The 14229-nt window shown below is 41.5% G+C and overlaps 1 protein-coding gene across 1 annotated transcript; it reads left to right on the forward strand.

Moving 5' to 3' along the window:
• Positions 1-405: 405 nt before the first annotated feature.
• spopla (speckle type BTB/POZ protein like a) lies at positions 406-14022 on the forward strand. Its single transcript, XM_015966806.3, has 12 exons — positions 406-601; positions 1580-1667; positions 3279-3396; positions 3658-3779; positions 4001-4152; positions 4249-4376; positions 6721-6898; positions 8833-8888; positions 9048-9170; positions 12652-12794; positions 12892-12945; positions 13425-14022. The coding sequence occupies exons 3-12, from the start codon at positions 3319-3321 to the stop codon at positions 13567-13569; spliced, it is 1179 nt and encodes a 392-aa protein (XP_015822292.1). The 5' UTR covers positions 406-601; positions 1580-1667; positions 3279-3318; the 3' UTR covers positions 13570-14022.
• Positions 14023-14229: the final 207 nt, after the last annotated feature.

Below are 14229 nucleotides of genomic sequence, written 5' to 3' on the forward strand. Positions count from 1 at the left end.
AGATAGATAGATAGATAGATAGATAGATAGATAGATAGATAGATAGATAGATAGATAGATAGATAGATAGATAGATAGATATAGATGATAGATAGAATTAGTGTAAATTTCGCTTGTAATATTATGTAAAATGCTATTAAAATTAATAATGAAGTGAAAACAAATTGCAAAAGTTACGGATCATAAAAATACAAAAAGCCACTTATAGGTGGCTTGTTTTTTCCTGATTATAAAAGAGATCATAGGGATGAAAGGGAAATTGCTTTTAAATAAATTAAACTGAAGATGTTTAAATCTATAATTATCTCCTAACAAGTCAATCTAGCGCGAGTTTTTAATGTCAAACATCTATCTTCAACTAAAAAATAAAGTCCTAGAGTTGAGCTGATCCGACACTTTGCGCATGCGCATTAGCTATATTTTTTAGCCTGTTAAGCTACAAACCAGCTAGACAGATGTAAGCTAGCAGAGATAAATTAGACAAAGAAACCTGTGAAGAGACTGAATGAAAAATACTTTAAAGTCGCCGACGGCTAAAGCAGCAAGCGAAATACGAAGCTATATGCGTCATTCAGTATATATCAGTGTGTGGAAATGAAAGGTACGCTATCGCCACGTGTTTTTAAACTTTTTGTAAGCAGCCAGTGCAGAGATTAGCTCTGGCTAGTTGCTAGTTAGCTGATGTTGTTTTTTTCCTCCAGCAGATTGATCCAAAGCGCAACGGTTTGCGTTAGCTTGCTTAGTTAGCATTCTGTCTCAAGGATCAGTTAAGGGCCTTTGTTTTACACCGGCTACAGCGAAGTAAAAACGTCTCGTTACTGATTTCACTTGCTTTATCCGAAGCATGTTTTTCTCACAAACGAGGCTGACAATCCTGTGTTGGACTGGCTAATTGTATGAGGACGGATTTATTAGCACCGTCCTGTTTAAAATAGCTTATTCGCAGTATGAGGGGTGTAGATGCTAGTGATGTCAACGTTAATCTTGCTAGTGGTAACATTAGCTTGGGTTACTCTAATGTATTCAACAATAAACATGGGTCGGCTAAATGTAGCGACTGTCTTTCTTGAATGATTAAAATGTAAACGTGCGTAATTGTTGAATTACTAGAAATCATAACAATCTATGTTGGAAGATTACTGGTCACTCTTTGGCACACGACGTTTAGCTAACTCGTCAATATTCGTGATCGCATCCGTTTAAATTTGGAATATGTGATTAAAATGAACTATTTACTTGAGTTAACCGTAAATACTAAAGTTAAATGTTGAGCTTCATCTCAGTAGGTCATTAGATTCTTACGATTAGCATCCTATAGGCGTTGTTGCTCAACTCTTAACTATTAGTCAAAAGTTGCAGGTGAATTTCACGTTAGATATTATGACAGATTGGCTATTGGGTGAGATTAATTTACACAATTAAAATAATAAATAAAATCTTTTAACCACAATGTCCTCAAAGCATACTAGATCATAACATCACCTCCATGAATGTCCGTTTTGGTTGGATTTGACCTTATTCAGGTTATTTTTCACCATATTCAAATCCTAATGTGTTTCTTTTCCTTTTTTGCTTTTAGAGTGAATCGTGATGATGGAACCATGAAGAATTCTGTGACTACTTAAAGAGAAAAACTTTCCTTTTAAATATTTCAACAATTTAAAGAGGTGATGAGGTTTTACATTCATCGCTGATCCTGCGTGATTCAGATTTTGTATTTAAGGTTTTGGAATAACAGGTAGCATGACTTATGACAAGAAAATAAATAACATGTTAGCTTGCAAGTCACTGCAAGTTTTTACATGTAAACTCCTTTTGAAATCTGCTTATTGACGCTTGTGAGTGTTGTTAGAAACTTGAGCAGAGCATCAAGATGTGCTCACCTGTTTGGTCATGACTACAGATTATCCTAGAGTTTAAATATTAAAACTCAGAAAAATGTCAGGATTTCACTAAATTTGTTGTCCAGAGGTTACTTGGACCAAACACAATCCCGGTTAATGATGCATGTGAAGAGTTAGGTTTTAGTAGACATTCAGGTGGATTCACAACAATAAGTCTTTTTAAGACTACTGACTAGAACACGCTATCCTTTCTGTGCCTTTGAATTGTTTTACTACTAGAGCATGTGGTGGTTTTTGCACCAAGGAGCATTTATTAGATATAGCTTATGTAATATTTTTGATAACTGTAGCAACCGTTTTCTCTTTATTCTCATTTAAGGGTTAGTTTGTTGTTGTTTGTGAGCTGAGAGGTTTGTCTTCCCTGCTGTCTTTCACCTTTCTAGTTTCGGTTTACTGTTTGAAGTAAGTAAAGTTAAAAGCAGATGAGTTTGTTTGATTGGGAAGTACATTTTGGTTATGATCATTTATTTGAAAGGTAGATCCAGATTGATGTTTTCTGTCATTTTCAACATTGAGTAAATGTTTGCTAGTTGGTTAAATAATCACCTCGCAGGCAAAAATAGTGCAAATCTGACATTTTTTCTACCCTATGTGAGAAATACCACAATCTCTAAGCCTGAAAAACACCATTTTAATATTTAGTATTGTATTGATTCTGACCCCAATCACTTTCATATGTTTCTAATTCAGATGCACATTTTTAAAGTGACCTCGGTCTGAGTGCTTGGCAGACTTCACAAATTTATTCTGGAGGAAGTAAACACGCTTCCTTTCTTTGCTTAGTCATAATCTTGTGTCCATTCCAATTACACAATTATTTCACAACTGATGCACTCATGCTAACATGTAGCATCCACATTTACTTGTAAAGTGCTTCATGTGATGCCACACTGAGGCTGCCTTATCTGATTCAGGACTACGTATGAAAATGACCTGGGTGGGTTTTGCTGTTTTGTGGTTAATTTTGACAAGTGAACGAGGTTTTCTACGTGTTCTGGCTCTGTTCCATTTGTACAGAACTTGACTATTCTGTCTGAGCTAATGTACGAGTGATGGGATTGTCTGAATTTTAAAGAGGTTGGACACATTTACTCACTGTGTTTTACAAAGAGTTCTGGAACGTCGCCAAATCTACCAGTAAAGCCACTAATTGACATGAACTGAAGCATGGCCTTACTGCTACGAGAGACGAGAGCGTATGATTTCAAATGAAGGAAGAAAAGAACCCCTAATTTAAAACACAAATTCACTCACAGAAACGGTGTCGCGAGGAAAGTTTGGTGTTGATTTGTGATTGGCAGGTTGCACTTAGCATAAAGAGGAATACTATGCAGATTTGTACAAAATTAACATTGTTTTCTTTTAACTGTTCAGTGCTTTCAGGACGTCTGTGAGTGGTAACGTAAAGCCAGTAATGTCACGGGTTCCCACCCCTCCTCCTCCTGGGGAGATGTCCAGTGGACCTGTGGCAGAGAGCTGGTGTTACACACAGGTATGGACACAAACTCACACACTTAAACTGGTGGAATTAGGCGTGTGTTCAAGACGCAAGAGGAGTTTTTGGGCTGTAGTTTTCCTTTTAACAAACAACAGTTTTAACTCGGGCAGAAATCCTCCTGGGGGGTAAACTTGTCATTTCTACTCGTGACTCGGACCGTTGTAGACTTCAGCACAGATCATCAGAGATGTTTTTGTAAAAGCTGTGAATTATGAAAATCACCACAGAATCATGTCTTTGTCTTTTGTATTCAAGGTCAAAGTTGTGAAGTTTTCCTACATGTGGACCATAAATAATTTTAGTTTTTGCCGGGAAGAAATGGGAGAGGTGTTGAAGAGCTCGACCTTCTCTTCTGGCCCTAATGACAAAATGAAATGGTCAGTGCTCAAATGAGGAAGTTTGAAAATTTACAAACGTGTATTGAAGCATTTTTTTCTAATGTTTAGTTGATATCTAGTTAAAGGAAATAAATTTATTAATACTAACAAACAGTAATGTCATTAAAGTCATAGTTAACATAACTATGAGATCCCATTAAGGTGACTTAACTAGTTAAATCCCATAAAACTGAAGCTGATGTGATCTGTTTGCCTGCCAGGTGTCTGCGAGTCAATCCAAAGGGACTTGATGATGAAAGCAAAGATTATCTGTCGTTGTATTTACTTCTTGTTAGCTGTCCAAAAAGTGAAGTCAGAGCAAAATTTAAATTTTCTTTGCTGAATGCTAAAAGAGAAGAGACAAAAGCAATGGGTGAGTAAATCGGTTATCAGTGAACTTTGTTCTTTCTGTTTATAAAATCTTTGTTTTAAGACTTTAGGTCTTTTTCTTTTCCTCTCCTGGTTACAGAAAGCCAAAGAGCGTATAGGTTTGTCCAAGGCAAAGACTGGGGCTTCAAAAAATTCATAAGGAGAGATTTCCTCCTTGATGAAGCAAATGGGCTCTTACCAGATGACAAGCTCACCCTGTTTTGTGAGGTAAATCAGGCTCTGCTTATGATTACTAGAAGTTGTGATTTTCTTTCTTTACGTTTCCTTAAATTCCACCTAGATAAACCCATTTTTTTTCCTTCTAATAAATGTTCTGTATTTTTATTTATTAATAAATCACCTGTCGAGACAGAAGTCACAACGCGCTGTACATAAAAACATACACAATAGGACGGCGTGAGAGAGGAAACAGTCAGTTAAAGCTGCTGTAGCAAATCTACAGAACTAGCTAGGTTTTGAAAGTAAACACGGTCACGGAACACTCACTCGTCCCCTCGGGTGTCTTCTGAGATTCTTCTGCCAGAACCGGAAGCCCGTGTTATCAGAGGAAACAAGATGGTGCTGAACACCAGTCGCCGTCCAAACATCTTTTGTTGTCTGTGACTTCAAATGGTGTTTTTCTTTTTCGGACTAGTAGTTGGTCTTAAAAGTTTTGGTGGTACCAGCTGGCTGTTTCTCCTTTTCTGATATTATTGAGCCACAAACCTCTCACACCAGTGGCGTTCTGTTGCTAAATACACACGTGTGTCATGAGTGGAGGACCCAGGGAAGTGCGGCGGTTCTGTGAGACCAGCAACCAGATGGTCCAGGGGCTTGAATTGTTTAAGGCTCCAAGTCAAAAACAAGATTTTATAGCTTACTATGACTACGTTTACATGCAGCCAATATCTGGGTTATGATCGGGTTAAGGTCGGTATTCGGGTTTCTGAGTTGATCAGAATAACCCGTTTACAAGCATAAATAGAAAGAGTTACCTCTAACTTGCATAACCCGATTTAAATGCGGACGTTGGGGTAGCGTCAGGACGTGTGGACTACGTCCAGACGCAATATGCGTCATTTCCGGTTCTTCTTGTTCCGGTATCCGTGAAAACAACAACATGTTTCCCAGTTCGGAAGAGATAGCGACCGCGTTTGTTTGCGCTTTAGTTTCCTCATCACTCCAAAAGTGTGGTGCTGTGCCGCGACTCGCCATGTTGCTCCCAACTTGTTGTTTACTTCCGGTGTTCTGGCGCATACAAGACGTCTCGCTACTCAAAAGACCAAGATTCCTTGCGAACAGAGCATGCGCAGAACACACGCTTTGATGGGGATATCCCGGTATGCGTTTACACGACCAAACATTCGGGTTAGAAAAGGGTTACCCCAGGTGTAGTAACCGGGTTTTTAAAAACCCGGTTCTGAGCATATCCGGGTTTTTGGCGGTGTTTACATGGACCTGCGGAACCGGGTTATTGTGAATATTTGGGTTTTAAAAGGGTTACTGGCTGCATGTAAACGCACTCAATGAATGGGATGCCAATGAAGCTGAATTAATAGGCGCGATGAACTGAGAACTAGGGTGATCGTGTAAGAAGTCTCGCGGCAGCAGTTTGAACAACCCGAAGACGATCCAGAGAGGCAGATTCAGACAGAAAAAGGTGTGATGTACACTTTTCCAATGACGCAGTTTAGCAATGGTCCAAGTGTGAGTGAAAGACTGAACATGGCCGTCCTTAATAAAAACCAGTAGATGAGCTTTCTGATTGGCTATGCATCACATTCAACAAGCCAATTTAGCATTGGTACAGTCCCAGCTTGCTTCTGAATGGACTAGAGCAGTCTTGACACACCACACATTGTAGGATTATATGATAAGGCGATCTTTAGAGCCGTTCCAGTGGTCGGGTGAGTCCTTAAGATTGTCACAAGTGTAGGAGTGGGTCAAAAATCTGCACGATTGCTCTGCTGTGTGAATTGGGCCTTATTTGTGTCACAAGATTAGAATAAAAGTCTTTAAAGTGTTTAAATGCTTTTTGTATTAAAGTTATTTACCACCTGCAGCAATAACCTTTTTATTTAAGACTTTTAATTCATGTCATGACCAGTGAGCAGCTGACATTTTACTTTTAGCAAGTCAAATGTTTTCCCTGATCTTGCATTTAAATGCAGCTTGTTTTTAAAATAATTGAATTCTGAATGTCAATAAGAATGAACAAGTCTGAGAAAACATTGTTTTTATTTTCAGGGACAGGTTTAATGAGGTGTCGGTGTGTTTGGATGTCAATGCAAATGCCTGAATCTGGCCGGCACTTTCTGAGAAATTAGCGTTTCAGAGACGATGTCACTTCAATAAACAAACTGCATTCAAATAAAAGAATTTCCCTTTCTCGTCGATTACGTCAGCGAAATCACCTCATTTAGTTATTTTAGACAAATTCCCTTCATTGCATTAATTTCCTCTTAAACTAAATTTTTATTGGACTACTTAGCTTTTTTATAGGGTTTTTACATTTCCTTGTTTAACTGTATTTAACTTGCTTCTAATAGTTTTCTGTGTGATGTATGAACAGGTAAGTGTTGTCCAAGACTCCGTTAACATTTCGGGCCAGTCCAACATGAACATGCTGAAGGTACCGGAGTGCCAGCTGTCTGATGACCTGGGGAATCTGTGGGAGTGTTCACGCTTCACAGACTGCAGCCTCTACGTGGGAGGGCAGGAGTTTAAAGCCCACAAATCCATCCTTGCGGGTAAGACATTACCCACTCCCTAACCCCCACAACCGTGGCAAGTAGACACCAGGAGCGGAGAGTCAGAAGCAGCAATAGAAAGACATCTACGCTGCTTTTTAATGACCTCTCGCGGAGACCCAGAAGTGCTTTGAAAGGCTAAGGAGAGCCTTTGTGCCTGGTTTGATTTGTTGCGGCCTGGTTTTGCAGCGGTTTCTAATCCACACCTCTAGTCCAGCTTGGCCCTGCTTGACCCAGATGACAGTAGGATTCAGGAGCTTGAGAGAGACTGACTCTCTTCTCTCATCTCAGTTAGACATGGTGGCTGCTGCAGTGCCCTAGGAGAACGTGCTTCCAATGTGACAGCTGTGTAAATTGTGCAGCACTAACAGTCCTAAGACACCCTGGTATATATCATTAACTACTAAATCTATTTGAAAGGATAGAAGAGAAGTAAAACATTAAAAGGAGTGCAAAAAAATGTGGGTTTGTTGTGCTAATTGTTGGAGGCGTAGCAAGTGTTGTTTAGTGTTGACTGGTTTTCCAACACCGAGGAACACGGGTGCAGATGTAAACTGCCTTCATGCCTAAAGGCGGCTCTGCTAAAAGTGGATTTCCAACCATGCTTCTCATAAGAACTCCCTCGTTCAGAATGCTGCTGCTAGAGTCTTAACAAGAACTAAGAGAACGGAGTTCGTCACTCCTGTTCTTAGATCCCTACACTGGTTACCACTAAACTACAGAATAGATTTCAAAGTGCTCCTACTGGTTTATAAATCACTCAATGGCATGGGACCAAAGTACATGTCTGATCTCATCCCTGTATATACACCCAGTAGGGCTCTGAGATCCCTTGGAAACAATCAGCTGGTGGAACCACGGGTCAGAACAAAACGTGGTGGAGATGCTTTTAGTTACTATGCTGCTTAACCTCAGATCTGCCCCAACCCTAATGTACTCATCAGCCTTTAGATGAATTGTTTCTTATGCTGCGTTATCTCCACTGTAATCTGCACCGTAACTTTGTCTTATCCTTTAGCTCTAAACTAACTAAAACTTTATTTATATAGCGCCTTCACATGGACCAAGGACCAAACAAAGTGCTGCACAGCAGAAATGAGCATTAAAAAAAATAATTAAATAAAATCAAAAATCAAAACATATAAAACTATTTAAAACCAGCAAAAACATGCAGATAAAATCCAGGTGGGGCAGCAAAAAGTGCCAACATAAGGATGGATCAGGTCCACCAGATAGCGTGGAGCCAACTCATGTAAACATTTAAAAACAAACACCAGAACTTTAAACAAAATTCTAAAAGAGACTGGAAGCCAGTGTCGGGATGCCAAGATGGGCGTGATGTGTTCAGATCTCCTGGTACCAGTCAGTAACCTGGCTGGTGCGTTTTGGACCTTCTGCAGTTTCGCTATGGAGGCCTGCTTGATGCCGGCATAAAGCGAGTTGCAGTAGTCCAGTCTGGTGGTAATGAAGGCGACAGTTTCCAGATGTTTGCGTGAAAGAAATGGCTTAATCCTAGCTATTCTCCCGAGATGGAAGTAGCAGGATCTGATTGACCTGGGTGTCCAGTGTGAGCTCCACATCCAACTTCACCCCCAGGGTGGTGACCACAGCCTTCTCAAAAGGCGCTAATGAAGGAGAGTCAATCCCTTGGGCACCTCCATGTTTGTATTTCGGGCAGAACAGGATAGTCTCAGTTTTATTCTGGTTGAAGAACAATACATATAAACAATAAACCGTATTAATGTGTATTTTAATTTGCGTTTTGTTGTTTTCATTTCATGTCCTGATAGTTGTAAAGCACATTGAATTGCCTCTGTGTTTGAAATGTGCTCTACAAATAAAGCTGCCTTGCCTTAGAAAGTCTGCTGACAAGCTAGTAGGCTCATTATGATAACTTTTTTAATGTGAGTTCATTATTTTGTTTCCTTTGACAGCGAGATCGCCAGTCTTTAATGCAATGTTTGAACATGAAATGGAAGAAAGTAAAAAGGTAAGAAAGTTCAGCTATATTCTTAATCTTGTCCTCCACACACAAAAGATTTCTGCTTTTCAGCGTGCTCAACAGTCATCGGTAAAAAAGTTGTCACGTTTGGGATGAACACGGGTCCACTTCCACATGTGAACATGCAACTTCCTGTCTTTTCTGCAGAATCGAGTTGACATTAGTGATGTGGATCCGGATGTTTTTAGGGAAATGATGGGATTCATTTATACAGGAAAAGCTCCAAACTTGGAGAAGATGGCAGATAATTTGTTAGCTGCTGCAGATAAAGTAAGTACCTATGGACTTTTTTTAAAAATGCAGAGCAGTCTTTGTCCTTTCTGTGAAATTGTATCCGCTAAAAATGTAACCGCATTGTTTGTTGGGTTCGTTAAACATCCCAAGATGTATAAAGAGCTCATGTGAAATTCTGTCTTTGCCATCCTGGGAACTTTTGAGCAAGATCTGGTCTGAGTCGACCATTATATTATATGAATAATACTATTTTGAACTTCTGCTGCTCCATCCATCCATTTTCCTCTGCTTATCCGAGATTGGGTCACAGGGGCAGCAGCCTTAAGCAGGGAGGTCCAGACTTTCCTCTGCCCAGCCACTTGGGCCAGCTCCTCCGAGGGAATCCAAAGGTGTTCCCTGGCAAGCCCAGAGACATATGCCACTTACGCACTAGCATCAACTCCAGTCCTCTCCGCCTACCCCAGCCTGGCCACATTCGTTCCACACTGCCTTAGGAATGCGGATATGGGCGGTCTGTGGCCTGTGATGTCATGAGCTCATCTTCAAGCACGTGGGCGGGGCAAAAGAGCGTGTAGAAGTCCGCGGTGTCTTCATTATTAAACAAAGCGGCCTGAGCAGTCTTGCTGTTGGAGATTCTCTGATCCTGCATCCTGCTTTAGTGTGTGTGTGTGTGTGTGTGTGTGTGTGTTTGTGTGTGAGAGAGAGAGTCAAGGGCCATCAACATAAACAAGATGATTAATCCTGAGAATAAGAAAATATCTTTATTTAAAACTCATCACAGCAGTGAGAGACCGAGAAAAATAGCTTCAGTCAGCTCGTTAACTGCCCAGCTTCCAGAATGATAACGAATCCTAAATGCGGGAAGCCCCCTCAGGTGCCAAAGGGAGGCTCCCTCCCTGATGGTACGTGTGATTTTGAGCCAGCCAATCAGTCGGCAGTGGGTTTGTCGGCCCTGTTTGGCTCCAGGCAGACCGCCTCAGGAAGAGGGCTGAAAAGACGTCCGGTTGTGGGCGGGACACTCCCAACTTGGTCCAGGCGGAGTAAATGGAGTAAGTGCCAGTAGTCCCTCCAGTGTGACCTACGTCTTCCTTTGAGTCTTCTCCTGGTTGGACGTGAACCCTAACCCAGAAAACCTCACCAGGGAGGCATCCTATCCAGACGTCTGAGCCACCGGCTCATCTCGATGTGGAGGAGCAGCGGGTCTACTCCGAGCCCCTCCCGGATGACCGAGCTTCTCACCCTACCTCTAAGGGCCACCCTGCAGAGAAAACTAATATTGGCCACTTGAGTCCGTGATCTCATTCTTTCGGTCGCTACCCAAATCTCGTGACCATAGGTGAGGGTTGGAATGTAAATTGACGATTAAATCAAGAGTTTTGCTATCCGGCTCAACTCATTTGTATCACTGCAGACGTAGCACCAATCCGCATATCTATCTCACGCCTATCTATCTTGGGCCCAAAAAGTATGTTACTTTTTACTAACGCATACTTTTTTTTCTGATTAATTATAATTAATGCAGTAAATTCCCACCCCTAAAATAAATATATATTTGTATATATATATATATATATAATTATTTTCAACATCCAAGGTAAAGTAGGTGATCCTGGAAAAGCAGTTTTAGCAAGCTGCATTAAAAAAAAACACAATTCAAAGGTCCAACATCTTTTCTTTAGGCTCCACCCCCTAAGCCACATCTGCAGCATACAGTAGTATGCTGGATGTTACAAATACTGTCAAACAACCATAAAAGCATAACATTATCTTACCTTTTTTATTATTGTTAGTGGCCCCTTTTCTGCTATAATTCCTAAAGTCAAGCACCTACATAACCGTCCTGGAGCCTCCAGATTTCTGACCGACTTCTCATAGTCCGGTCCTGGTCGGGAGTTCTCCTGACTCTGTTCCCACTTAAAGTGTAGGACAGAGAAGCTTTTTGGGTGTAGACTGGAGCTCCAGCAAGGATAGCTGGGATTTTTACAGAAACCCTTTTTCTATAGCTAGTCCGGCTCTGGCTTCTCTTCCTGTTCAGCTGCTCCAAGCTGAGAACGTGTTTCATGCACAGAGGGGCGTGTCCAGAGGAGAGGGAGACCGTGAAGGCAGTTTGATGGATGGATCAACATCCAATCATTAAGAATGGGACAATCACAATGATTGGATGGGACTTTTCCAGGATTGTACATTTCAGAAGTTGTTCTATTTATTCCTTTTTTATTTTTGACAAAAATATAATTTATTGGTTGCCATCAGTTTGTGAAGAGCATTGCAAGCAGTATGGGGGAAAAAATCCAGAAAAACATCTCCAACCAAAATTAAGTGCAAATGTCAAGTTGCAGGTATTCATTTTAAATGTTTTGTCATGCTGTAGAAAACAGCTGTTACTTGGTGTCAGACATTAAATGAAAACATTCTCTAAATTAAATGACATTTACAGGCTGTGTAAAGCCGGGTGTACACTGTGCGACTTTTTCACTTTTTTGAGCCGATTTTCCACTCGTGCGAGAATCCACGAGATCGGGGCGAGTTTTGCGCCGAGCGGTCGTGTAGTGTACAGGGGGTTACGAGAGGCGATTAACACCACGTGACCAGCTACCGATCAGCAATCGTGAGTTCGCACGGACTTCTGGCGTGTTTGATATTTTGCTCGTCCCTCGTGAGGGTATCGCACTGTTGAAGCGGCGCTGCGAGCAGCTGTGACCCAAAAAGTATCAGAACCGCTCACGGCGCATGCGCAATCCTGCATCAACGCCGCTCGCCCGCTGTTTCCCTAATAACACACGCTGTTCGTTTTTTGTTTCTACACGTTTTTTTTACTCACAAAGATTGTCAAGAAAGCGTGTTTGTCGTGTTCATGTCAAATTAAACTGATCACTAAACACAGATTTACTTTCTTTATTTCGTTTTCCTCATCCAACCCCATAAATCCCTGTGTGTTCTCCAGCAGCACTCCCGAAGGACAACAGGCAAAACAAGACAAAAAAGTCTGACGTGTTGTGTAAAAACTGCTATTTTTAGCATATTTTTTGGTCCGACGTGTTGCTACCAGACGTACAGTGTGAGCAGTCAGGTCGCATGCGAGAACTGGGTCGTGCAGTGTGAGCGCAGGACTCGTGAGATCTGCCCTGCGAGGAGGTCGTACAGTTTGAGCTGAAGCTGAGTGCTACGAGTGAAAAAGTCGCACAGTGTCCGCCCGGCTTAATAGAAACTAAAATTAAGAGAATGGATACAAATGGAGACGGTTTCCTTGGAGATATGCAAGATAAACTTTACAGCATCAGGTCTGTAATGGCATCACTTATACAGCAATTAGTTTTTACGTCTTCATGAACGGTAACATGTTATCGTTGTTAGGATCGTCAGATACGATGAATGGGTTAGAAATTATTTTCCAGACTGTTTAGAAAAGCTTAAACAGAATCTGAAATGAGAGCTTTACCTCACATTCAGGCTTTCATTGCCGCTTTCTGCATCCCCCCCCACCCCTTCCCCCCACCCCTCTCACCCCCATTTCCAGTATGCTCTGGAGCGTTTAAAGGTCATGTGTGAAGAGGCCTTGTGCAACAGCCTTTCAGTGGAGAATGTGGCCGACACCCTCATCCTGGCTGACTTGCACAGCGCCGAGCAGCTCAAAGCACAAGCCATAGATTTTATCAACAGGCAAGTATCGAAAGAAAAAAACCCTCCAGTGATAAATTCCTGCTGCCATTTCTGTTTACCAGCCCTGAATGCTTACCTTTTTATCTCCTTGCCATAGGTGCAGTGTCCTGAGACAGCTGGGCTGTAAAGATGGAAAGAACTGGAATAGCAAGTATGTAATTAGCTGATATGTGTGACACAAGATTAATAACACACTCTTATCTCTTCCCCAACCAGATGCATTAGAATTCATTGTTTTAGCTCAGGCAGACAGAGTGCTGTTTGCCTTTTCAGTTTGAAGCTTCGTATCTTTGTATCCAAGTTATTAATAGACTCATACCTGGATGAAACCTGGAAATGGAATATTTGTACAACTTTGAAAGAAAGGAGGTGGCCTCAGCGGCAAGATTTCCTACAGATGATGTAGTGCAGCGTTAGAGGAGACCTTGAGGTGTTGAAAATCAGCTTTATGCACACGCTGTGATGGGGTTAGTTTTAGTGGTTTACCCATGTGCATAAAAAGTACCGACGTTGGGAAGTTCACCGTGAAGTTTCCAAATCAAAGCCATTACAATCTCATTTATCTTTATTGATTTTTAATGTGCTGATTACCATGCCCTGGTGTTCACTTCATTCTGCCTGTGCTTACAGTCATGCCACAGACATAATGGAGACTGCAGGCTGGAAGTCAATGATCCAGTCCCATCCTCACTTGGTAGCCGAAGCCTTCCGCGCCCTGGCTTCCGCGCAGTGCCCACCCTTTGGTCTTCCAAGGAAGCGTCTAAAACAGTCCTGACTGCCTGACTTTGCCCCGGGACTAAACTGAAGGGTGTGAAGCGTGGGTTTACAAAGCGAGAACTGTTGAGGGTGCCACTCGTATTTCCACCAAAACTGAACACACTTGAATAAAGAAGAGCGAAGCTTTCTGGCCACCGACGTGGAGAGGCAGGCACACGGAAGGCTTACATCCATGGATCGGAAAACGGTTGAGTCAAGCAACGTGTTTTTTTGTTTGTTTTGTTGCTTGTTTTGCTGCCTCGGCTGAGTTCTGTTCTGCCCAGGCAGCAAGCCAAGCCAAGTCCTCTGCTACATTTTTTTTTCCCTGTAATTTTCAAAATGGCCTTAATATATCTGCCATTGCTCTGGATCTGCTCTAGAGCACTTCGTCTATTTTACTCTGTGCGTGCCTTGTCACAAAGACCAGGCCTCCTCCAGGTTGCACTAGTTCCCATGTATAGTCATTTTGATATTGAGTTCTATAGGAACGTAACAAAGATTTAACTAAATGGGAAATATTATATATTTGTAATGTTTAGCCCGTTTGGTGACTAGACATTAAATAGCATGAACACTCAGTGCAAGGTCAGTTCTTTACACTTTTTAAAAGATGTGTATGCCCCATATTGATGGCACCATTTTGATGTAAATGACATTGAACCATCTTTAAATGACCAAT

This window comes from Nothobranchius furzeri, chromosome 14 (assembly GCF_043380555.1).
Source record: "Nothobranchius furzeri strain GRZ-AD chromosome 14, NfurGRZ-RIMD1, whole genome shotgun sequence".
In the NCBI taxonomy this organism is placed as follows: Eukaryota; Metazoa; Chordata; class Actinopteri; order Cyprinodontiformes; family Nothobranchiidae; genus Nothobranchius; species Nothobranchius furzeri.